This window comes from Myxine glutinosa, chromosome 12 (genome assembly GCF_964187855.1).
Source record: "Myxine glutinosa chromosome 12, kmMyxGlut1.1, whole genome shotgun sequence".
In the NCBI taxonomy this organism is placed as follows: domain Eukaryota; kingdom Metazoa; phylum Chordata; class Myxini; order Myxiniformes; family Myxinidae; genus Myxine; species Myxine glutinosa.
In genome coordinates, this window is record NC_136272.1 from 75,843,085 (window position 1) to 75,870,779 (window position 27,695).

Below are 27,695 nucleotides of genomic sequence, written 5' to 3' on the forward strand. Positions count from 1 at the left end.
GATGAAGGGAATATAGTTTTACTCCAATAATTGGCACAATAATTAGGAAATGTAGGCTAATTAGGTACGGCTTGTTGCCAATTATCAGAAGTTTGTTCTGAAATAATACACCTCATTGAGTCATGGCTCATAAATAATACACTGCTGTAAAGGCCTATCCTAGCTCTAGACAGACTGCCATCATGACGTCATGGCGGAAAGGGCGTGGCAGATAGACAGACAGACAGACTTTTATATATAGATAAAATATGAACTTTCTGAGGTACTGAGTGGTATGCAAAGTGCTGTAAAGGTGATGTATTGTCAATTGCACGTATTATAGCCAAATGGACTTTAGTCTCTTGCGACCTGTTACACACAGCTCGGTCTTGGACCGTGCGCTCAGGTGTTTGCAGAGAGCATCAAAGTCCTGCCAGAGGGAGAAGACTGGGCGTCCATGGAGAGCAGTAGGTAAGTCTTGGCAGTTTCTTGTATTTGGTGGGAACACGAGCACGTAGCGACCCGACCATGCGTCGTCCAGCTGGTCGCGCATGATGGAAGGTACAGCCACTGAGAACACTGACGGTTTTCATGAGATGAGCAACATGGAATGAAGAGGAAGATTTACATTCACTCAAGGAAAGCAAAAGGAAAACACAAGGAAAACACAGATATGTCAGGTTCGAGTTTATTATTATTCTTTTTATTTTTTTTGAGTTTATGAAGATAACCAGGATTTGTGCTCAACGTGATGTTATTAAGGTGATCTAATACTCCAGAATGGAAAACTACTTCAAACGGTCTTCTGAAGGCTGGTGTTGGTCTCCTCTGTGTTGGCAGATAGGTGGAATATAATTAGGCCTCACTTCACATGGCGGTTAGCATATACTCCAATCAATGTTGTATAGATTTAATCATATGTATAAACAAATATTGCATTGTTTTATCGATTTCTGCTTACAAACAGAAGGTGTGCTTTGCATTTATTTACACATTTCCATTTCTCTCTTTTATGTGATCATCAAACATCTGACCAAACGTGTTCCACCCTCTTAGAGAATAAAGTAGGGGAAATAGGCTGCACCCTCTACTTCTCTTATCAAGATCATTATTTATTTGCTTTATTATCATGATCATATTGTCTTTGCAGCCTTAAGGATCTCAAAGGGTCTTCAAAGGTCGAAGGGGTCTCAGCAGTCAAAATAGGTTTTGGGTGCCCCCCAAAATAGGTATTTGCTTTCTTCTCAGAAACTACACATGCAATTTCGATGAAACTTGACCACACCCTTCATCACCCATGATGTACCAATGTTTGTTCAAGGCATTAGAAAAATTGGGATCTGAGGAGGTATTTGGGGGGCGGGGGGGGGGGTGTTGCCCCCCCAAAATCGGTATTTTTTTGTTTAACTGTTTAAAGTGTTATGATTGTGTATGTATGATTCTTCATGCTGCTCTGTCTTCTAGCAATCATTGGAATTCGTTTAAAACATTCTACCAGGTGAGCGCCAGAGGTATTGTCCCGATGTTTCAAGTTCCCAGCTGGAGAGGATCCGTTGAACCTTCCTTCACAAACCATTTTCCTTACATTATGTAACTTACTGTCGGGTTGTGCCGTAGCATTGCTGCTCTGGCTTTCACAACGGTCTCTGCGTAGCTTGGTCACTGCAGCAGGTGACATCACGAGGATGACCCAGCCTCCGACCCGATCTAGAGCGGCCCGATGGTGAAGCAACCAGCCGTGCAGTCCGAGGGTTGCCATCCCGCGATGGTCCCACAGGTCCAACAGAGGTGTTCGGTCTAGGTGCTCGGTGAGTCGTGATGCCAAAGACAACACCTCCTTGCACATTGGGAGGCTATCAGCTGCATGCAGGATCAGCAATAGTCCTGAAAAATGAAGAAGAAGAAGAAGAAGAAGAAGCGGATGGGCATTAATCTATGGATGCTGCCAACCTTTCAGTGGGTGTTCACCTTTTTTTTAAATACTCATTTTATACATATATATATATATATATATATTTAATCACAGATATATTTTTCTTCCACATCAGGATCTGTTGTCTTCCTAATTCCACCCATTCTCCTCCCCCTCCACAGTCCTTCAAGGTATCAGCTCATTTGACATGACTAATTTTTCCTTTTTCATTTTTGTTATTAGGGATCTGGCAGGACATCTGATGTAGCATAGTCACTCCTGAGCTGTCTAGTCGAGGTTTGTTTCTCAACCCGACTATAAACTGCAACCTTGGTGTTTCACAGGTAGGCCATTGCATCAATGTGTGTGTCGTCACTTTGAAGGACTTTCAGCTGGGAACTCACCTATTAGCAATAGCTGGTAGACGTTAAAGATCCCATGGTATTTTTGACCTAGTGTGGATGAGTTATCACCAAAACGATGGTCAAAGTTCTGCCCAAAGCTATAGGGGGCTTGCATCTGCAGTGAAGCCTCCCACCTTTCCCAGAAATGATGCAACCAGCAGCCATGTGATATTGCTTATGTTTTGACCAACGGTTCTTTTCATCTCGGTTTCTAAATTTGTACCATTGTTGCTAATTTTGTGTGTGTGTGTGTGTGTGTGTGTGTGTGTGTGTGTGTGTGTGTGTGTGTGTGTGTGTCATACTATGTTTGCTTCTTCCCCACTACGTTTACCCTCTGGAGGCCTGTGTGTTAATTTCCCATGATTCAGCTTTCATTTCTTCCATCAACCTCAACCTCTGTCTGAAAAGGACTCCATTTGGGTAATTGATTTGGTGGCTATTGTTGTTGAGTGTCTTTTCCTTTAGTTGCCATCTAAAACCACAGACTTCACGATCTATTGATTCTACTTTGACCACAACATTAAACGCCGTTTTTATAGGATCAATTCTAAACTAGATATCTCCGATCACCAAGGTACGCCTCCCCCGGCCCCGTGATCCAATGATGGCCATATTCTTTTTTGGTCGACCATCTGACCGTCAACATTTAGGGATAGAATGTAGATTAAGAAAATGTGTCCCCGACTACAATCTATCCATAATACATCATCATAAAAATCGGAAAAAAATATTCAAGTTATGAACGAAAAGGTGTTTTTTGTTCATTAGGTCACAACCATTTTTTTGATTGTGATTGGTCACAATTTTGGTCACAATCCCAATTGGTCACAATCATTTGATTGGTCACAATCACAATTTATTCACCCCAGATCCACCTTTTTGAAATACCGACTTCTTTCCTGGAAGTCCTTGCAGTGTCCATGTGTTTTATACTTCTGTCCCCCTCCCTTCTTCTTCTTCTCCTACTTCCCACGCCTCTTCCCCCCCAAGCCCTCTCCCTCCCACAGATCTCTCGATGTCCCTGCTCTCAAATGTTGTGTTTGTGTGCTTCCATCCCCATCTTGTCTACCGCTCCCCTTATTATATGTTTTGTGTGTCAGTTTTTTTTTGTGTAATTAATGCTAGCTCTTACACGAGCCTCCATCTTGTATCCAAAAAAAGTTCCGCATTGGCAAAATTGAGCGATGACAAAAATCGTGTTATTAATTTTTTTCAAACCGCCATTAGACCTTAACCTTCAATTCTGACAGGTATGATGTAAACTAAGCATACATGCGGCTTGCTTTGGGCTATCTAGAGAGGGAAATTTCATTCCGATCAGACGAACCTTAGTTGAGTTATGGTCAAACATGTTAAAATGTCTATAATTAGGACATGACCTTAAAATTCGGTCAAGATCAAAAAAAATGTCAACTCCGCATACTTTAAATTCCATAATTACTGCAAAATTTCATTCTGAAAGTCCCAGCGGGATCCTGAGATACAGCTTGGACATTAGCAGACAAAAAGGGAGAACTAGAACGACACGTGGTAGATCGTCTTGTAAAGTCCTGCCTTGTGCGCTCATTCTGAACAAAAAAATACCATCGTTTACTGAACATTACTATTATGTCCCATAATACCCACATCTTCCATGCACCCTATTATGCCACATACATTGCCATTGTCTGCAGCTTTATTGATCATTGATTGATTATTAGGATATTTACAACCCTGACGTTGGCTTAACGGTTAAGGTGGCTGCTTTAAGATCTTAGGGTCTTGAGTTTCAGCGCCTGTCATGGTGTTGAATAACAACAGGTGAGTTGACTCGGCCTGTCATCCTTTCAAGGTCGGCAAAATGAGTACCAGGTTACTGGTAATGGGGGCACTGCATCACCAACACAGCCGTGCTTCTAGTAAATGATGCAACCAGCAGCCGCAGGATGCGGACGAAACAACAACGATATTTAACAACTACTTTTGTGCACATGAATGCTAAATTCGGTCAATGATTTCAAACTATATTTCACATGGCTCGTCGATCAGATGAAGTTTCGCATTGATGTGTTAAGCGGTTCTGGAGAAGATTTTTAAACGTTTTTATTGCTTCCGCCACCAAAGGTGGATGGAGGTTATGTTTTCACCAATGTCTGTCCGTTTGTGAACAGGATATCTCAAAGTTGTGGACGGATTCGGACGAAATTTGGCAGAGATGTAGCGTATGTGACATGGACGAAATTATTAGATTTTGGTGAAGATCCGGATTCGGATCCGGCTAGAATAATTTTTTAAGTGATTCTTCACCATTGGGAGATATGGCCAAAAACGATACATCGCAAGATATCTCAAAAAGTTGTGGAGGGATTCGGACGAAATTTGGCAGAGATGTAGCGGATGTGACAACGACAAAATGATTAGATTTTGGTGAAGATCCGGATTCGGATCCGGCTAGAATAATTTTTAAATGATGCTTCACCATTGGGAGATATGGCCAAAAACGATACATTGCAGGATATCTCAAAAATGTTGTGGAGGGATTCGGACGAAATTTGGCAGAGATGTAGCGGATGTGACAACGACAAAATGTTTAGATTTTGGTGAAGATCCGGATTCGGATTCGGATCCGGCTAGAATAATTTTTAAATGATTCTTCACCATTGGGATATATGGCCAAAAACGATACATAGCAGGATATCTCAAAAAGTTGTGGACGGATTCGGACGAAATTTGGCAGAGATGTAGCAGATGTGACAACGACAAAATGATTAGATTTTGGTGAAGATCCGGCTTCGGATCCGGCTAGAATAATTTTTAAATGATGCTTCACCATTGGGAGATATGGCCAAAAACGATACATTGCAGGATATCTCAAAAAGTTGTGGAGGGATTCGGACGAAATTTGGTAGAGATGTAGCGGATGTGACAACGACAAAATGATTAGATTTTGGTGAAGATCCGGATTCGGATCCGGCTAGAATAATTTTTAAATGATTCTTCACCATTGGGATATATGGCCAAAAATGATACATAGCAGGATATCTCAAAAAGTTGTGCATGGATTTGGACGAAACCTGGTGTACAGGTTGGGTGTCTGACAAGGACGATTCGATTCGATTTTGGTGAAGATCTGAATATGGATTCGGATATGAGAATTATTTAATTTCTAATTAATTCTTCACCATTGAGAGATGGGGCCAAAAACGATATATAGCAGGATATCTCAAACAGTTGTGCATGGATTTGGACGAAACTTGGTGGACAGGTTGGGTGTCTGACAAGGACGATTCGATTCGATTTTGGTGAAGATCTGAATGTGGATTCGGATATGAGAATTATTTAATTTCTAATTAATTCTTCACCATTGGGAGACAGGGCCAAAATTTATATATAGCAGGATATCTCAAACAGTTGAGGGATTCGGACGAAACTTGGTGTACAGCTTGGGTGTCTGACAAGGACGATTCGATTCGATTTTGGTGAAGATCTGAATATGGATTCGGATATGAGAATTATTTAATTTCTAATTAATTCTGCACCATTGGGAGATGGGGCCAAAAACGATACATAGCAGGATATCTCAAAAAGTTATGGATGGATTTGAGCGAAACTTGGTGGACAGGTTGGGTGTCTGACAAGGACGAATCGATTCAATCGAATTTAATTCACTTCAATTCTGCTCCAGTGCACCTTCACCTTCACCCGCCCACATCCGCTAGCTGTGTCGCTGGACCATTCGCCTCAAGGTCTTCATCCGGGCGTCCCGCCAAGAGACTCGTTAAATACGTGCCGTGAGTGACGTCACTGGCTCTCGGGGGAATTCCCGAGCCGCGGCTGTACGAGAAGCGGAAGCGGGAAGCACTGGGACGACTGGAAATCATGGTCTCTTGAAGGAAAGCCGACCTATCAGAGTTATCCAGAGGCGACGTCCATCACAATATGATTAATGGCTGCCAATGTTCAATAAATCCTCAGATGTAAAGGTTGTTTTGCACCTGTTCTACTACCTGTTAATAATAATCTAATCCAAGTGTCCCTCGTCCAAAACTGGCTTGACATGAAAATAACAAGATGTCTGTCTTGCAATTCTTTAATCCCAGATCGCATTCCTAATGATTGTGCGGACAAACTGACGCTTTTTGGCAACAACTTGCTTGTAACGATAAACACAGCTGAGATCAAACGTGTCATATTTTTGTTTATTACCTCCACCAAAGGTGGATGGAGGTTATATTTTTACCCCTGTCTATGTTTCTGTTTGTGAAAAGGACATATCAAAAAGTTGTGGATGGATTTGGACGAAATTTGGTGGAGAGATTGGGTATGGGACAAGGACGAAATGATGAGATTTTGGTGAAGATCCGGATCCGAGAATGTTTAACGTGATTCTTCACCATCGGAGGAGATGGGGCAAAACACGATATATAGCAGGATATCTCAAAAAGTTGTGGATGGATTTGGACGAAATTTGGTGGAGAGATTGGGTATGGGACAAGGACGAAATGATGAGATTTTGGTGAAGATCCAGATCCGAGAATGTTTAAAGTGATTCTTCACCATCGGAGGGGATGGGGCAAAACACGATATATAGCAGGATATCTCAAAAAGTTGTAGATGAATTCGGATGAAACTTGATGTGCAGTGGCTGGGTGTGTGATAAGGAGGGATTTGTACAGTTTTGTTTATCTTTGAATCCTGATCCGAGTTGGAGGAATTTTAAAGTGATTTTTCATGATTGAGTGATAGCGCTAAAACCGATATATATCAGGATATCTCAAAAGGTTATGGACAACTTTTCACAAAACTTCGTGGACAGCTTGGTTAGGTGACATAAACAAGCCAATTAGATTTTGGTTCAGGTCCAAATCCAGATCTGGCCAATCGGTGGGATACAAAAGGTAAACTGTTCAGCCTGGCGGAGGTATGCTCTCTACCGAGTGCCGTTCGAGTTCGATATGCACTGGGGCAGTGGAGAGATCAAATTGAGAAAAGGAGGGATGATAGCAGTAGGAAAGGAGAGGGGAGATTATGGGAAGGGGTTGGGAGTAAGAGAAAAAAGGAGAAAAGGCTGGGAGGGGAAAATGGAATAAAGGGAGACGGGAGAAGGGTCGCGCCTGAAGCATTTTGGAAGGAAGGTAAATGTTGGTTCAAAAATTGCAACATATTTTCATCCATCATATGCAGGTGGTGCTGAGTTATATTACCTGCGGTGCCAGAAAATGGAAAGTTAAATTGTTTAAGTCTTGTGGGGAAATTCAACATGTACAATTAACAACAGTCGTGAGACGCGTACTGTGGAATGCATTTGTTCATTTTTACCTTGCCCACCTGTATCCACTGCTCTACTCGACTCCAGGTCTGAAACAGGAAACACATATATTTATTATCTATTTACATTTCTAGTGATATCGTGAATTTGGCGTTTTTATTCTGCTGGTTGTGTTATTTGCCACTTGATAGCTGCAATGCATTCATATATGTTGTTGTTTTGGGTTACAAAGAGATCATGTGTCATGAATGTTTGATCATGATAAAATATACGTCTGTGCGTCGTGCGATTACAAATGGGGCTGGCAGGAGGGCCGAGGTATGCACACTCACCTCTGGGCTGTCTATCACAGGTACAAATCTCGGCCCAGCTAGAAACTGTCATCCTGGTGTAACACAGGAAGGGAGAGGAATCGATGTGTTCCCTCGAATGGACGTTAAACAGGGACTTAATCACTTGCTGCGCTTGCCGAGCAGCTTGCAAAGCGGTTCATACGGAACGACTGGCTTGGAAAGCCATAGCAACAGCTGCTTGCGAACGAAAAAGACACCCTGATGTTTTAAAACTTTATTTTCTGTGAAAGTATTTTAACAAGTCGAGGGTGAATGTATTGATAAAGAAGGAGAAAAAGACCGAGTTTTGCTCTACTGAAAGACCGCCAGTCGACCATTTTTGGTCGGATTACAAAACAAAAGCTTCTGCGTATGTGTACTCTCATAGATTGCCTTTGTGCCAAGTTTGAACAAAATGGGTCCATGCGTGTTCGAGAAAGGGTTGGGGACACGTGAAAGTAACAAAATGGCCGCCAGTCATCCATATTGGATCTGATCTCGAAAAAAATGACGTGCATATGTAACCCATCATTTGTTGTATCGGTGTGCCAAGTTTGAATAAGATCAGTAAATGCATCTCTGAGAAATGGTTGAGGACGTGTTCAATACCAGGGCTTTTTACAACTAAAATGGCCGCCAGTCTATCAGTCGGCCATCTTTAATCGGACCACAAAATTAAGTGAGGAGCACGTGTGTGCCATGATGTGTGGTCCACTGCCAAGTATGAATGAAATCGGTCCATAGATGTTTGTGATATGGTTGTTATGGTTGTGACAAACCTTGTACAAATGCGGTGACAGTTCAGAAAGAAAAGAACCGTCTTAGAATTGGCTTCTTGTTCATGTGGTTCTGTGATTTGTCGAATCGTTAGTGACAATACAGTCGTGATTGTGCGTACAATGCATAATGCCTGCTGATGGAGATACATACATCTCACCAAGAGCAGAAGCAGGACCAGGAAGAACAGAGCAACTCCACCACCGAGCACTGCATCTGCAACTCCACTCCACTTTCCTGCAGGAGTAAGGGATTCCAGAATGCATTCCTGAATTGCCAAATGTTATTGCAATGGGAACGTTTAATTTGGACTGACATAATGTGTAGCGTGCTCCAAAAAAAACAGTCTACGTTTTAAGTTTTCGAGTTAAACCCATCATCTGAGCAAAAGATAACCCTTGCTCCGACGGAGAGTTAACACCTGAAACATTACCTTTACTTTGCTACCTGTGATCGTTAGCAGTTGGCAAACCTTCCTCAACCCCCTGTTGATTATAACCCCTTGTGTGAAGATTTGAAGACAGACTGGAAACTTTGATTATCAGGTGGAGCGGAATTCCAAAATAGAGATACCAAGGGAGAGGGCAAATAAGGGAATCAATATGGATTTGATGGAAGATTAGTGATGTCATGAACAGTCCTGATTAATTCACATGGTTTTACTAATTAAAACTGTACGAATACCTCTTCATCCATGTAAGGTATCCATCAATAAGTATCAATGATCATTCCTTACCCAATTTACTTTACATTTACCAAAAGCATTTCACAGGTTTATTACTTGCTGGAAAAAGATTCCGGCAAGTATGTTGGTTGGTTGGTTTGTCTGTCTGTTTGTGCGCAGTACTACGTCTACATCGTTGCACATAGCATCGCCATACTTTACACAGATATTTACCGTGCCCTGGAATAGACTGTGCCCAATTTTTAACTCTCTAGGCCCAAGGTCAAGCTCAAGGTCAAGGTCACCCAAAACGTGAAATCTGGGGGGTCGAGTTTTCATTTAAAAAATATTTCAAACCACTATAACTCTAAAAGTACAAGAGATATGCATACACTTACTGTTACTGACATATTGGAAGTCACATACGACATTTCATTTGGCACCATGCCCTTTGACCTTGAGTGACCTTGAAAGGTCAAACTCAAGGTCAAAAATTGTTTTTTTTTACTAATAACTCTGTCAAACATGATCCGATTCCCTTCTAACCAACACCCCTGAAAAAAAGTACATTCCGGCAAGTCCTCGGTCTCTGACCGATTTCTAGTTTTACTGTTCGTTAATCTGCATAAAGTTTGGTGGGTGAGCTAACACGCCACACCTTAATTAACTCACACTCACCTGGAGGACAAAACACCTTGTCTTCCATGAGGAACCTTCCATCACTCCAAACCTGAATTTGGAGTAAAACGGTGGAATTGTAGAAACCCGCATCCGATACAAGTGTTGCACCATTGAGCAGCACCCTGTATGTAGCGCTATACACAGTAACAGCAATGGCTCCTTAATCCTATCAATGTCAGTTGCTGGACAATATTACTATTTTTCATGACAACAAATTGGACAAAACAATATTTGATCCTAATAATTGCATGGAGTCAATCTTTGTCCAAAATAGTTATTTTTTACGGTGTAGTCCATCGGGTGAAGCCGTCCAGAAGTTTGTCCATCCGTATGTATGTCCCCTCAAACGTATACCAATCAGAGCTGAGGATATGGTCACATGACATGGTGATGCGATCACATCTGATGTCATTACGGCGTACGGTGGCTGACTCTTCACACTCCGCAATTTTGATTTATATGTCGGTCATGCCGAACATATCGTCGAACCTGTCATATATCACAGTCGCCATGCTCTACCTTAACGTTTTTCATTCAGTGTGAAACACAAACAAACCGATTGTTAAAATGAACATCAAATGTCGAAAGCATAGACGTTACGTCTCTTCCAACAATATTGTACAGTACTATAGGCCTTAGGCGTTATGAGTTTATGACTCATCTTCCGACCGCTTTGGACAAATAAAGCCCAGGTTTCTTAATACAGTGGTGTATTGTTTCAGTAGTATCGTTTTCGTAATAATAATAATAATAATAATAATAATAATAATAGCCGGCGAAGCCGGTGTTGTCAATGAACGCGTACGTATTATGTTGAAAACCTGATTATGCCTTGGCTCGAGATTTCCGAAGCGCAGTGGAGGCCGCCATCTTGCGGATGCGGAAGTATGCATAACAAATTTAAAACGTTCATTAGGAGTTTCTTTCACCCGTCATTGTTTGATTCACAATCTTATGCACCTCCAATGTATTATTAAAATACTTTAAGACCAACATCGGCCCGCACGGGCCTGGTTATCTTCAACGAAACGCGTCACCAAACACCAGACCCAATGAAAGTCGAGCATTTGCAAAAATATTTCTAAAATGAAATCACTCAATGGAGGCCGCCATCGACCGGATGCAGAAGTTTGCATAAAACAATTGCGAAAGAGTTCAATAGGAGTTTGTTTCACCCGTAGTTCTTTGATTCACAATCTAATGCACCTCTAATTAGTAATTAAAATACGTTAAGACCAACCTCGTTATCTTCAACGAAAATCGTCATCAAACACCAGAACCAATGAGATTCGAGCATTTGAAAAAATATTTTTTTAAAGCTTATTACGCGTTTCGGAGGGTGAAAATTATTCTAACATTGACGAAGAATTATTTTTTAGAAATCTCGCGGCCATATGGGATAGTTTTTCACGGCCAGAAATACGGTATAAGCGGTTTACATATTTAGTTTAGAAATACGGATAGTTTTTCACGGCCGGAAATATCCGAAGTTGAGACGGAATTCACCGAATTAATCACTGCAAGCTAACTTCTTCTGGTGGAGGAAGCCGCAGTGCCCGGAGAGAACCAGTCCTGACACCTGACAGCGACTTAAGTTAGAAGACGACACACATACTGTGAAAACGTATGTTAAGCACAGTTAAAATTTCTTAAAATAGGCCTTAAGCTAGCACATCGTATAGTTACTTCCTTAAGCTTCTTGTGACATTTATTGTATTGTATGCAGGTATTGCCATTGGGGAGGACTGTCTGCTCTTCTCTTTTACCAAGTCTTACCAGGTACGTACGGTACCTACTACACCTACCTACTACCAACTACCTAGCCTACTGATGCCATAGTGATGGGTAAAATAGTGGCAAGAGGCTTTGGCTTCGCCGGCTCATTGCGGCTTTGCAGTCGGTACTAGTAATAATAATAGTACAGTAAATATGACGTCTACACCGTTGCACGTAGAATCGCCAAACTTTGCACACGTATTTGTCTTGCCCTGGAAAGACTTTGCCCAATTGATGACGTCATCGGTCACGTGGTTCGGCCGCCATTTTGGAAAAACCGAAAAACTTTGCGCCTCCATATCTCTGAAAGTGCTGAACAGAAAATTGAGACATGGCTCATTGTAAAGAACTCTCCATGGGGAATAAAATATGTTAATGATGACGTCATCAGTCGCGTGGTTCCGCTGCCATCTTTGAAAAACCGAAAAACTTTGCACCTCCATATTTCCGAAAGTGCTGAATAGAAAAAATTGAGACATGGCTCATTGTAAAGAACTCTCCGTGGGGAATAAAATATGTTAATGATGACGTCATCAGTCACGTGGTTCGGCCGCAATCTTTGAAAAACCGAAAAACTTTGCACCTACATATCTCCGAAAGTGCTGAATAGAAAAAATTGAGACATGGCTCATTGTAAAGAACTCTCCATGGAGAGTAAAATATGGTAATGATTACGACATAGGTCACGTGGTTCGGCCGCCATCTTGGAAAAACCGAAAAAATTAGCACCTCCATATCTCCAAAAGTGCTGAATATAAAAAATTGAGACATGGCTCACTGTAAAGAATTCTCCATGGGGAATAAAATATGTTAATGATGACGTCATCGGTTACGTGGTTTAACCGCCATATTTGTTCTAAATGGCCGATAAAAAAGTAAATTTCGGCAAGTCCTCGGTCTCTGACCGATTTTTTTATTACTTGCCGGAAAAGATTCCGGCAAGTATGTTGATCTGTTCGTTTGTTACTTGCCGGAAAAGATTCCGGCAAGTATGTTGATCTGTTCATTTGTCTGTCTGTCTGTTTGTCTGTCTGTCTGTCTGTCTGTCTGTCTGTCTGTTTGCAGCACTGCATCTACACCGTTGCACGTAGAATCGCCAAACTTTGCACACATATTGGTCTTGCCCTGGAATAGACTGTGCCCAATTGATGACGTCATCGGTGACGTGGTTCGGCCGCCATCTTGGAAAAACCGAAAAATTTTGCTCCTCTATATCTCCGAAAGTACTGAACAGAAAAAATTGAGACATGGCTCATTGTAAAGAACTCTCCATGGGGAATAAAATATGTAAATGATGACGTCATCAGTCACGTGGTTCGGTCGCCATCTTGGAAAAACGGCAAAACGTTGCGCCACTATATCTCCAAAAGTGCTGAACAGAAAAAATTGAGACATGGCTCATTGTAAAGAACTCTCCATGGGGAATAAAATATGTTAATGATGACGTCATATGTCACGTGGTCGGCCGCCATCTTGGAAAAACGGCAAAACTTTGCACCACTATATCTCCAAAAGTGCTGAACAGAAAAAATTGAGACATGGCTCATTGTAAAGAACTCTCCATGGGGAATAAAATATGTTAATGATGACGTCATCAGTCACGTGGTCGGCCGCCATCTTGGAAAAACGGCAAAATTTTGCACCACGATATCTCCAAAAGTGCTGAACAGAAAATATTGAGACATGGCTCATTGTAAAGAACTCTCCATGGCGAATAAAATATGTTAATGATGACGTCATATGTCACGTGGTCGGCCGCCATCTTGGAAAAACGGCAAAACTTTGCACCACTATATCTCCGAAAGCACTGAACAGAAAAAATTGAGACATGGCTCATTGTAAAGAACTCTCCATGGGGAATAAAACATGTTAATGATGACGTCATCAGTCACGTGGTCGGCCGCCATCTTGGAAAAACGGCAAAACTTTGCACCACTATATCTCCAAAAGTGCAGAATGGAAAAAATTGAGACATGGCTCATTGTAAAGATCTCTCCATGGGGAATAAAATATGTTAATGATGACGTCATCTATCACGTGGTTCAGCCGCCATATTTGTTCTAAATGGCTGATAAAAAAGTACATTCCGGCAAGTCCTCAGTCTCTGACCGATTTTTCATCTGTCTGTCTGTCTGTTTGTCTGTTTACAGCACTACATCTACACCGTTGCACGTAGAATCGCCAAGCTTTACACACATATTGGTCTTGCCCTGGAATAGACTGTGCCCAATTGATAACGTCATCAGTCACGTGGTTCGGCCGCCATGTTGGAAAAAACGAAAAACTTAGCATCTCTATATCTCCAAAAGTGCTGAATAGAAAAAATTGAGATATGGCTCATTGTAAAGAAATCTCCATGGGGAATAAAATACGTTAATGATGACGTCACCGGTCACGTGGTCCGGCCGCCATCTTGGGAAAACCGAAGAACTTTGCACCTCTATATCTCCGAAAGTGCTGAATATAAAAAATTGAGACATGGCTCATTGTAAAGAACTCTCCATGGGGAATAAAATATGTTAATGATGATGTCATAGGTTCCTCCATTATGATGTCATAATTTGACAAGTACAAAATTTCAACCGATCAAGATGAAATTTCTTGAGCATCATCAAGGAATAAATTAGTTTAGAAAATAAATAATGATGACATCATTGGTCACGTGGTTCAACCGCCATATTTGTCCAAAATGGCCGATAAAAAAATACATTCCGGCAAGTCCTCGGTCTCTGACCGATTTTTCATATGTCTGTCTGTTTGCAGTACTACGTCTCCACCGTTGCACGTAGAATCGCCAAACTTTACACACATATTTGTCTTGCCCTGGAATAGACTGTGCCCAATTGATGACGTAATCGGTCACGTGGTTCGGCCGCCATCTTGGAAAAAACAGAAAAAAATTGCACCTCGATATCTCCGAAAGTGATGAATAGAAAAAATTGAGACATGACTCATTGTAAAGAACTCTCCATGGGGAATAAAATATGTTGATGATGATGTCATAGGTGCGTCCATTATGACGTCATAGGTGCGTCCATTATGACGTCATAATTCGACAAGTACAAAGCTTCATCCGATCAAGATGAAATTTATTGAGCATAATCTAGGAATAAATTAGTTTAGATAATGATGACAAAATAGATGATAGTAAACAAATAATGATGACGTCATCGGTCACGTGGTTCGGCCGCCATATTTGTCCAAAATGGCCGATAAAAAAAGTATATTCCGGCAAGTCCTCGGTCTCTGACCGATTTTTCATCTGTTTGTTTGTCACTGGCCTACAGGTCACAATTTTTAACCGATCTTCACGAAACTTCACCAAATGGTAGAGTTTGTCAAAAGCGAGAAGCCTGTTATTTTTGGGGTCAAAAGGTCAAAAGGTCAACATAGGCCAAAGGTCACCAACTTTGCTAAATTTCTAAAATCCTCAATTTTCATCCGATTGACTTGAGATTTGAAGAGGACTTGCATATCTGGTCACAGAATTCAATCAGCCAGTATTTTTGAGGTCAACATAGGCCAAAAGGTCAACATGGGCCAAGATTTAAAAATCCTCAATTTTCATCCAATTGACTTGAAATTTGAAGAGGGCTTGCATATCTGGTCACTGAATTCAACCACCAAGTATTTGTGAGGTCAACATAGGCCAAAAGGTCAACATGGGCCAAGTTTCAAAAATCCTCAATTTTCATCCTATTGACTTGAAAATTGAACAGCATTTGCACATTGATTCACTAAATAGGGAAACTAACTATTTTTGAGGTCAAAAGGTCAAAGGTCAACTCAAGGTCAACCTTCCAAAATCATAAATTTTCATCTGAAAAATCGTCACTTTTCTTCCTATTGACCCGATCTTTGATCAAGATTGTCAATTTTAATATTGATGAAATGGACAAATTGCTCTATCAATGGAATTTTTTTCTTGGGGATGGGGGGCGGATTTTGCAAGTATCGTGCTCCGCATGACGTCTTCTTGTTTATTTACCAAGGTTCTTGTGGAGAGATCGCCGTTTAAGCATTCGAGCAAGCACTCCCTTCAAAACCGTTAAGGAACGGCTGGCTTGGCAAGCGCTAGCTAGCTGCTTGGTAAATGTTGCACACGTCCAACCCTTGTGAGGTATATACAGTAGATCTTCGCTCAGTTCTGTACGTAAAACTTTCCTCACGGATGTCGGGATTCCTTCAAATTTCTTTGTTTAATGTTATAAACAGCATTAGCGACTGTTTAAAAAGCTAATCATACGTGTTTGTGGTTTATAATATTTTACAAGCCCGGCGACGCCGCTGTTAGACTTTCGGTCTTGTTTTCTAATGAATGTATTTGAAATGAGTCCTGTGCTGTTTGAATGAAGCAGATTGTATGAGGAACAATATTTGTGAATAATGGTTTGCATAACGATGAATAACAAAAAATAAATAATTGAGGATCCCTCTGATGGTCCTCTCACACACCTTCACACACAAAGTATTTTGCGCAGCTTCCTGGACCAGTGCTTCGTTCAGAGAATACTCCAATGTCCAGTTCTACAATGGGAGAAGATTCCAACGGCAAATGAGTCTCATTAGCAAATGAAGAGGAAGAATCGTAAGATAACTCATGAGGTCTGTTGATTGTACATCATTCTCACCCCAATCAGTGCCTCCTTCTGAGTGTCAGAGACAGGCCTGCCTGCCTCACCATGTTCCAACACCCAGAGGCACAACCAGAGCCTCATCAAGCACTGTTGTGGCAGCACCCTGATCTGCACTGTAATGATTCCAGGAAGCACCTGCACGTTCCCCTCAACTTGCATCCAGCCTGAAATAGCACAAAGGAAAGATGCATGTAAGAAGTTCCACTGCACCAAATTTATATCAAATTATCTGCACCCAAAGTATTCACTTGGAGCACCAGGAATGTTCCGCACATCCGGTCTCATGACAGGAAGCATGCTTAATCGTTACCATGAAGAAAGAAATTGTACAGAAAAAAGGATTTGGTCCGTGGACTATGGTGGTGTGGTCAAATTTCAGGTTTTCTGTGACAACTAGATCAGTAAAGATGGGTGTTCATGAAAAAAACAGCGGTGGTGAATGTGTAGGAGGTACTGCACAGGTAATACATTCACTTTCCAGTACCTGGTAATACTGATGCAAATGATGATTAATGAAACCAGGAAAGTGAACTTGCACAACAATCAAATGTGCATTTCCCAGATGAAGAGTCTCAAAAGAGATTTTTGTTTTAAATCTACCATGGAGAGACCGAGTTGAGTAAGGACACCCAGGTAGGAAATATAGGGCAGGATCTCCCAACCCTCCCTCTCTATATTGTGAAACCCTCTTTGGTTCTGGTAATATGCTCAATATCCCGAACATCCGTACCAGAGCTCACTTCCGGCTGATGGTAGAGAAGGGTCATTTAAAATGAAAAAGGTTCAATGTACCAAGAATATGACTGAGGATGCAGGTGGATGATGATGTATCTATGCAGGATGATGATGTATCTATGCAGGATGATGATGTATCTATGCAGGATGATGATGTATCTATGCAGGATGATGATGTATCTATGCAGGATGATGATGTATCTATGCAGGATGATGATGTATCTATGCAGGATGATGAGGTATCTATGCAGGATGATGATGTATCTATGCAGGATGATGATGTATCTATGCAGGATGATGATGTATCTATGCAGGATGATGATGTATCTATGCAGGATGATGATGTATCTATGCAGGATGATGATGATGATGATGTATCGATGCAGGATGATGATGTGTCTATGCAGGATGATGATGATGATGTATCTATGCAGGATGATGATGTATCTATGCAGGATGATGATGATGATGATGTATCTATGCAGGATGATGATGATGATGTATCTATGCAGGACGATGATGTATATATGCAGGATGACGATGATGATGTATCTATGCAGGATGATGATGATGATGTATCTATGCAGGATGATGATGATGTATCTATGCAGGATGATGATGTATCTATGCAGGATGATGATGATGATGTATCTATGCAGGATGATGATGTATCTATGCAGGATGATGATGATGATGTATCTATGCAGGATGATGATGATGATGTATCTATGCAGGACGATGATGTATATATGCAGGATGATGATGATGATGTATCTATGCAGGATGATGATGATGTATCTATGCAGGATGATGATGATGTATCTATGCAGGATGATGATGTATCTATGCAGGATGATGATGATGATGTATCTATGCAGGATGATGATGATGATGTATCTATGCAGGATGATGATGTATCTATGCAGGATGATGATGATGTATCTATGCAGGATGATGATGATGATGTATCTGTGCAGGATGATGATGATGTATCTATGCAGGACGATGATGTATATATGCAGGATGATGATGATGTATCTATGCAGGATGATGATGATGATGTATCTATGCAGGATGATGATGTATCTATGCAGGATGATGATGTATCTATGCAGGATGATGATGATGTATCGATGCAGGATGATGATGTGTCTATGCAGGATGATGATGATGATGTATCTATGCAGGATGATGATGTATCTATGCAGGATGATGATGTATCTATGCAGGATGATGATGATGTATCTATGCAGGATGATGATGTGTCTATGCAGGATGATGATGTATCTATGCAGGATGATGATGATGATGATGTATCTATGCAGGATGATGATGTATCTATGCAGGATGATGATGTATCTATGCAGGATGATGATGATGTATCTATGCAGGATGATGATGATGATGTATCTATGCAGGATGATGATGATGATGTATCTATGCAGGATGATGATGTATCTATGCAGGATGATGATGATGTATCGATGCAGGATGATGATGTGTCTATGCAGGATGATGATGATGATGTATCTATGCAGGATGATGATGTATCTATGCAGGATGATGATGTATCTATGTAGGATGATGATGTATCTATGTAGGATGATGATGTGTCTATGCAGGATGATGATGTATCTATGCAGGATGATGATGATGATGTATCTATGCAGGATGATGATGTATCTATGCAGGATGATGATGATGATGTATCTATGCAGGATGATGATGATGATGTATCGATGCAGGATGATGATGTATCTATGCAGGATGATGATGTATCTATGCAGGATGATGATGATGTATCTATGCAGGATGCAGGATGATGATGTATCTATGCAGGATGATGATGTATCTATGCAGGATGATGATGATGTATCGATGCAGGATGATGATGTATCTATGCAGGATGATGATGATGTATCTATGAAATAGCTTTCTGTACTCGAGCTGTTGGGACCTCCTAATTTAATGGTTCTTCGTTAACAAAAAATTGACAGGAAATGAAATTGAACGGATGAAGAAATAGTGGAGCGAGAATGTAACATCAACTTTCCAATTCAATTAAGAAAGTGTTTTCAAGATGAAGAGTCTGCGTGATGACCATTCACTTAATGCTGTGTTTTACGATTCCGCATCCCTTTTATGATTTTTCAGAATGTTTATTATTTGGATCAAATGATACAATGCTCAAGTCCTGCAGTGCTCGGTCATCATATGTCTATTCATACAATCCAAAATAAAAACTTCAAAAAGCTTACGTTTTCGAAAGAAAGGACAGACTTGTGCCCTTCGGTGTGAAACGTCAACTGGGAATACCTGCAGGAGACATTTCCTACCAGTCAGGTGTGTGTGCGTGTTTTACCCTGCAAGTCTGTTATGCTGGTGCGTCTTCCCAAACATCGTATTTCTACATTATAATGCAAGTTTAGGCCTGCATATTCCACCTTTATTTGAGCATAAATTAAAGTGAACTTTTGGTTAGCCTTTAAACAATATTGAAACCCAATTGATATCATACCTTAGCTATGATAAGGACTAGAACCCATATTCTGCAGCGTAGGTAAAGTACAGGTAAGTCTGGGCTGCCCTAAGTGTTTCCTGTCTGTTATGCAGACCTGCTCATGAAGTCCGTTCAATGACAACCTCATGCAAAAGGCAAAATATCCTTGACTGGCTGTAAGATGTTTTCCAAGACATGAGAAGATTGCTCTGCATGGATGTCCGAGGACATGCTATTGATGATTTCATCTATTTCACAGATGATTTTACCCTTTGTCGCAAAGTTCCTTTAGTTGGTGAAATGCAGGTTGCAGCTGCCTCCTTGTATGCTTCGTCTGTAAAGGATACGGACTTTCTCAACCACCTGATGTATGAATTGCGATGCTACAAATCCTCATATTGTACACCGCTCCTTTCCTATGCCATCTCCAGGCATTGCAAATCGTCATTGCCGGGCACCGAAGGGGGCTCGGCAATGCCGCGCTGCAGCATATTTAATTATTTGGCATGGGGCGGTGTACTTTGAATGTATGTGTACTTGTTTGTTTTCTTTCTTGTTTTCTTTCTTGTTTGTCCGGGCGATATCTCAGCCATCCTTTGAGCTAGGAAGCTGAAATTTAGGCACAATAGTGAGCAAGTCCTTTGTCAAAAACTGAATTTTTTTTTTTGATTAATCAATAAATTGAGGAGTTATTTAATTATTAGCGATTAATTAAGTACTTATTTAATTAATCAAATTTCCTTTCTCTTCTGACCATTAACTCAGGCACCTTTTGAGTTAGGAAGCTGATATTTGGACATGCCAATGACCAGGTGATTTGGCTGCAAAGGATATTTTTGATTGATTAATTAATCAATTAATCGATTAATTATTTAATTATTCGATTAATGACAAAATTTTTTTTTTTTTTAAGGTTACAGATTCTGATGAAATAGTGGTAGTTTATGTGTTCTCTGACCAAATTGATTAATAATTTAATTTTTTTATGATTATTATTTATTTATTTTCATTATTAATCATTTATTTATTTTCTTTCTCATTTGGCCAATATCTCAGGCACCTTTTGAGCTGGGAAGCTAATATTTGGACATGAGTGACCAAGTGATGTGGCTATCAAGGATATTTTTGATTTATTGATTAATCATTTCATCTATTAATTATTTATTGATTAATCGATTAATTATTTATTGAGTAATCAATTAATTATTTAATTTTTTATAAATGACTTATTTAATTAAATTTCTAAAAGATACATCTTCGGATGAAGCACTAGTGGTTTAGTTATGCGATTAGCCAATTGATTATGAAAATATTTTGTGATAATCTTTTATTGATTTTAATTATACAATTAATCAATCAATTAGTGTACACCTCTCCCTCCCAATGCAGCCTCAATGAGCTGCACTGCGGTATTGCCGGGCGCCGGAGACGCCCCGGCAATGCCGCGCTGCAGCATATTTAATTATTTGGCATGGGGCGGTGTACTTTGAATGTATGTGTACTTGTTCTAATTATTTCTCCACCGAAAGATTTTATGACAAACCTGTAATTTTCTCTGATCAAGAACATCTCACAGCTGTGCAGTCCTTGGTTCTCGTTCACCTTACAGTCTGCTTTCACCTGTCATGGGCTTTACAATTTGTTATGGTCACATTCCAGGGCTAGGTGTCACCTTGGAATTTTTTTCTCATAACTATTACGTTATCAAGTCCTTCCTTGCGCGTTATCAGTGATGAACGTCCACTGTCATGAATCCTCAGTGGGCTGGTTTGTGCGGCATGTCATCTTGCATCCCTGGAGGTTGTGGGATCTAACCCCCGAAGGGTAGTTGGTATCTCTTTAGCAAGAAGCAAGAAATGCACAGGGAATGCTTCTATTCCACCAAAGACAGGTTGATAGTTTTGTAGTTCTCTCCCGTTTCACATCTGGTCTTGCCCATCTGCTCTTTCACTTCATCTCTCCCAAAGAATCTTGGTGTTGGTTTAACGGTTAAGATGCATGGCTTGAGATCTTAGGGTCCTCAGTTCAAGCCCCTCTGCCGTGCCATTATAATTAACAACATGTTGATTGACTCAGGCTGTCAACCTTCTGAGGTCGGCAAAATGAATACCAGCTTACTGGTAACGGGCGCTGCATCAGCGGCACAGCCACACCCCCCCAAGAAAACAAGCGTTACGCCTCGGTCCCCCATCGGTGAAGTGATGTGAGTTGACAAAGTGGAAGACGCACGGCGGCCATCTTGGATTTTGACGTGGCGACCCAATTGTCAATAGCGTTCTTCCTTATGCCTAGATACACCCACACACCAGATTATAAGTTGGTACTTCGCTTATTTTTCAAGATATTCTGCTCACAAGGTTCAGACATAGATGGCGGCGGCCATCTTGGATTTTGACGTGATGACCCAATTTTCAATAGGGTTCTTCCTTATGCCTAGATACACTCACACACCAGATTAGAAGTTAGTAGTTCGTTTATTTTTCAACATATTTCGCTCACAAGATTCAGACATATATATATATATATATATGGTGGCGGCCATCTTGGATTTTGACGTGGCGACCCAATTTTCAATAGCCTTCTTCCTTATGCCTCGATCCACCCACACACCAGATTAGAAGTTGGTACTTCGCTTATTTTTCAACATATTCCGCTCACAAGGTTCAGACATGGCGTCAGACATACATGGCGGCGGCCATCTTGGATTTTGACGTGGGTTGCACCCACACACCAAATTAGAATTCGGTCCTTCGCTTACGCACGCACGCACGTCCGCACACACGCACGGACGAACGGACGCACACACGGACGGAGGGGAAAACCATAGTCCCCCTTTCGCTCCACGGTGTGACGGGGGACAATGATGCAACCAAGCAGCCACAGGCTGCGTACAAAAACAATCTCCGCAGCCTTAGTTTGTTACATTTTCTAATCAACCAGACAATACCTTTCTTTGTTTCCTATATTTAGGCTTACCTCGACATATGTATATATATGCAGGATGGGGGGGAGGGGGGGGAGGATTTTGGCAAATACATTATCATATAGATATGGGAAACATGAGATTACCATGTGTATGTTTGTGTCCCATGTCAACATGTTTCATGCTGCTCCATCAGGCTCCTTGTGTGTCTGTATCACCATTTTCTCCCCTGGCTGTCTATCCATTGCAATTTTATCTCAACCGCTTTTCCACTTTCTTCCCTCTGCTTTATTGTGACTGAATTGATATATCTGTCTCTGCTCTTCCCCCAGCCTTGACCTTTGCACTAAAAAAAAACCCCAAAAGAGAACGAGATCAGACCTGAACACAGAGGCAGGGCAATGCAGGGAGGCCACGCAGGTGAAATTGCCCTGAAGACCCAGTAGCCATGACAAGATCGTGCGGCACCGACCGTTGAGTTAAGCAGGCGGAGCCACGAAAAAGGCAAGGGAAGGCGGCATGGCGCTCGGACAGGAACGAGCTGTTATAGTCGATAAGCACCTCTCCGTCTTCAGCCACATGTGAGATTACTGACAGATGGGGGCCTGGGGTTTTGGTTTCAGAGTGAAAAAGTATTTCAATCAGACCATTGTCACCCACACACAGCTCGATAAACACGTATCAACAATGGCATCATGTTTGGCAATGTCAGTGCTTTGTAAAGACTTTAAGGGGTTCAGAACATTGTGATTGTGCAGGTACAGCCATGATATGTTTGATGACAAACATTACAACCCCAAAAACAGCTCAAAGGTATATGAGCAAACCATGCACCAGCCTATCAAAATATTTATTGAATTAAACTACAGCAAAAGGTTTCAACATACACCTGGACGACGTTCAAGTTAAAAGGTGCCTTTGTGTACAGTGCCTTCATAAAGTATTCACACCCCTTGACTTTTTTCACATTTTGTTGTGTTACAGCCTGAATTTAAAATGGATGAATTTGACATTTTTTTCACTGATCTACACATGATACCGCATTATATTAATGTGGATTTTATTTTTGAATTTTATTACAAAAAAAATAAAAAATAAATACATAAATATCTAATTTACGTAAGTATTCAACCCCCTGAGTCAATACTCCGTAGAAGCGCATTTGACAGCGATAACAGCTTCGAGTCTTCTTGGGTGTGTCTGGATCAGCTTTGCACATCTGGATTTGGGGAGTTTCTCCCATTCTTCGTTGCAGATTTGCTCAAGCTCTGTCAAGTTGGATGTGGAGCGTTTGAGAACAGCAATCTTCAAGTCTTTCCACAGATTCTCAATGGGATTCAGGTCTGGGATTTGGCTGGTTCACTCAAGGACTTTCACCTTCTTGTTCTGAAGCCATTCCAGTGTTGCTGTCAAGTTGGATGTGGAGCGTTTGAGAACAGCAATCTTCAAGTCTTTCCACAGATTCTCAATGGGATTCAGGTCTGGGATTTGGCTGGTTCACTCAAGGACTTTCACCTTCTTGTTCTGAAGCCATTCCAGTGTTGCTTTGGCTGTGTGCTTGGGGTCATTGTCCTGTTGGAATGTAAATCTCCACCGCAGTCCAAGGTCTTTTGCACTCTGATGCAGGTTCTCCTGAAGGATTTGCCTGCATTTAACTCCGTTCATTGATCCCTCTGTCATTACAAGTCTCCCAGTCCCTACAAGTCCCCCATAGCATGATGCTGCCACCACCATGCTTCATGGTAAGGATGGTGTTAGATGGGCGATGAGTTGTGCTCGGTTTCCGCCAGACGTAGCGCTTTGGATTCAGGCCAAAGAGTTCAATTTTGTTCTCGTAAGACCACGGAAGTTTTGTCTCATAATCTCAGTCTTTCACAAGTCTTTTTGCAAACTCCAGCTGTGCTGTCCATGTGCCTTTTTCTCCAAGTGTGGCTTCCATATTGCCACTCTCCAATAAAGCCGAAATTTGTGAAGTGCTTCAGAGACTGTTGTCCTTCCAGCAGGTTCTCCCATCTCAGCCAAGGAACTCTGCAGTTTCTTTCAGAGTGGTCATTGGGTTCTTGTCACCTGCCAGACCAAGGTCCTTCTTGCCCGGTTGATCAGTTTGGTCAGACAGCCAACTCTAGGAAGAGTCTGGGTAGTTCCATATTCTTTCCATTTCCTTATGATGGAGCTCACTGTGCTCTTGGGAACTTTCAACACTCAAAAATTGCTCTACACCCTTCCCCATATTTTTTTTTTCCCATATATATACGTATTCCCTATTCCCATATATTCTCCATATATATACACGTATTCCCTATTCCCATATATTCCCCATATATATACGTAGTCCTCCTCACAATTCTATCTCGGAGTTCTACGGACAGTTCTTGGATTTCATGGTAGAATTTCTTCTCTGACATTCACCGTCAACTGTGGGATATAGAAAGGTGTGTTTCTTTCTAAATCATGTCCAATCAAGTGAATTGACCACAGGTGGAATCCAATCAAGTTGTAGAGACATCTCAAGGATGATGAAAGGAAAATGGATGCACCTGAGATCAATTTGGTGTTTCATAGCAAAGGATCGAATACTTATTGACTCAAGACATTTCAGATTTCATTTTTAATTATTTTGTAAAAAATTCTAAAAACAAAATTCCACTTTGACATGATGGGGTATTATGTGTAGATCAGTGATAAAAATCTCAATTTAACCCATTTTATATTCAGTCTGTAACACACAAAATGTGAACAAGTCAAAGGGTGTGAATACTTTCTGAAGGCACTGTAACTCTTTACACCTCTGCATCATCCCTTCAGATATATTCGTCTTTATTTAATTTGTGCAAGATTCATTCAATCCAGACAAGTACTCAGTTTGATGCTTTCATGTTTTGCCATAACACGAGATGCGAGCATTAGTGTAGTTCATACCGAAACCAATTGACTATCACGTTGAAGATCGTGGAGCGACCCGCATGCCCCGATGACCCAATGAGCTACACTGGACCGGTCTAACCAAATCAGGCAGGTCAGAGGGTAGGGGTCAGACGAAGTATAGTCAAAACCTTGAGGAGTAAACCTCAGTGCCAAAAATCCTGATGTCGGCAGCAGGGCCCCAATAGTTGAAATGGAGAAGCAGAAATACTTGTAACCCGGCATTTCAAGGATGAATATCATAAATTCTGACAAAAAGTATACTGCGTACTCATGTAGAACTTGCGACCACATGAGTATAATATTAGCAACCGAAAGACACTATGACGATGACAATGATACCAAACCCATACATATCCCATGGAATTAAGCTGAACATAATTTTGACGGAAAGTGAACTTTGAATAGAAGTCTTTTTTTCTCCTACTTTCAAACCTGTCTGCCCATACTGTACATACAGTGCATATAGAAAGTCTACACCACCTTTCAAATTTTTCACCTTTGCTTGCTTTGTAGCCTGGAATTAAAATGCATTAAATCAACCTTTTCCCACCTTTATTTACATATCATAACCCACAACTTCCATGTGAAAAATAAATTCTACACATTCCAGAAAATTAATTAAAAACACAAAACTAGAATATCTTGGTTGGATAAGTGGTCACCCCCCTTATATATAGCGATACTAAATTAGGTCAGGTGTAACCAATCACCTTTAAAATGACACACCGAGTCAATTGGCCTCCACTTGTGTTAAATTGCAGTGATTTTGATTATTTCAGGATAAAATCAGCTGTTGCTGGAGGTTTCCTCTGCTGGGTAATGCATTTCACAGCAAAGACTCAACCATGAGCACCAAGGAGCTTTTGAAAGACCTCCAGGATAAAGTTGTGGAAAGGCACAGATCAGGGGATGGGTATAAAATATTCCAAAGGCCTTAAATATCCATTGGAGTGCAGTCAAGACAATCATTAAGAAGTGGAAGGTGTATGGTACCACCAGGACCCTGCCTATATCAGGCCATCCCTCCCAACTGGATGACCAAGCAAGGAGGACATTGATCACAGAGGCCACCAAGAGGCTAGTAGCAACTTTGAAAGATCTACAGGCCTTTGTGGCAAATATTTTCACTGTGCGCATGTGACAACAATATTCCAAGCACTCCATAAGTTTGGCCTGTATGGTAGTGTGGCAAGAAGGAAGCCATTACTAAAAAAAAAAGCCCACCTTGAGTCCCGGTTGAGGTTTGCAAAAAAACCACTCCGGAGATTCTGAAGCCATGTGCAAAAAGTTTTGTGGGCTGAGGAAACCAAGATGGAACGTTTTTGCCGAAATGGAAAAACGTTACATTTGGCACAAAGCCAACACAGCACATCACCCAAAGAACACCATCCCTACTTTAAAGCATGGTGGTGGCAGCATCATGTTATGGGGATGTTTTTCATCAGCAGGGACTGGGGCACTTGTCAGGGTGGAAGAGAGAATGGATGGAACAAAATACCGAAAAATCCGAGAGGAAAACCTGCTGCCCTCTGCAAGAAAAATGAAATTGAGATGGAAGTTCACCTTTCAGCATGACAACGACCCGAAGCACACAGCCAAAGCTACACTGGAGTGGATAAGGAACAGAAAGACAAATGTCCTTGAGTGGCCCAATTAGAGCTCTGACCAAAATCCAATCGAAAATTTGTGGCATCACTTGAAGATTCCTGTCCATCAACACTCCTCACACAACTTGACTGAGCTTGAACAGTTTTGCGCAGAAGAATGGGCAAATATTGCCCAATGAAGGTGTGCAAAGTTGGTAGACACCTATCCCAACAGACTCACAGCTGTATTTGCTGTCAAAGGTGCTGCCACCAAGTATTAACTCAGGGGGGTGGACACTTATCCAACCAAGATATTCTAGTTTTGTATGTTTCATTAATTTTCTGAAATTTGTAGAATTTGTTTTTCACTTGGAAGTTGAGTTACGATGTGTATATAAAGATGGAAAAAGCCTGCTTTGATGGATTTTAATTCCAAGCTATAAGACAAAAAAGGGGAAATTTTGAAAGGGGGTGTAGACTTTCTACAGGTATGGTATATTTCCAATTTGTTTAAACCTTGTTTTGCATTATGTGTATTGTAAGGAGAATGATGGCAGGTCGACCGACCTTGGCAATGTTGAGGAGCTAGCCGAGTCATGGTCTCTTCATGGCAGTC

General features: G+C 41.1%; 1 protein-coding gene across 1 annotated transcript in view; it reads right to left on the reverse strand.

Annotated features, from left to right (window-relative positions):
• The window catches only part of LOC137417359 (interleukin-17 receptor C), a 72,078-nt gene that overhangs the window by 8,472 nt on the left and 35,911 nt on the right, over positions 1-27,695 (reverse strand). The window contains exons 5-14 of the mRNA XM_078766273.1: positions 27,647-27,694; positions 22,950-23,173; positions 19,404-19,461; positions 16,405-16,574; positions 16,229-16,300; positions 9,975-10,046; positions 8,806-8,920; positions 7,594-7,632; positions 1,579-1,863; positions 360-558 (exon numbers count right to left, since the gene is read on the reverse strand). Coding sequence (XP_078622399.1) covers positions 360-558; positions 1,579-1,863; positions 7,594-7,632; positions 8,806-8,920; positions 9,975-10,046; positions 16,229-16,300; positions 16,405-16,574; positions 19,404-19,461; positions 22,950-23,173; positions 27,647-27,694 — 1,282 coding nt within the window. The remainder of the gene's footprint in view (positions 1-359; positions 559-1,578; positions 1,864-7,593; positions 7,633-8,805; positions 8,921-9,974; positions 10,047-16,228; positions 16,301-16,404; positions 16,575-19,403; positions 19,462-22,949; positions 23,174-27,646; position 27,695) is intronic.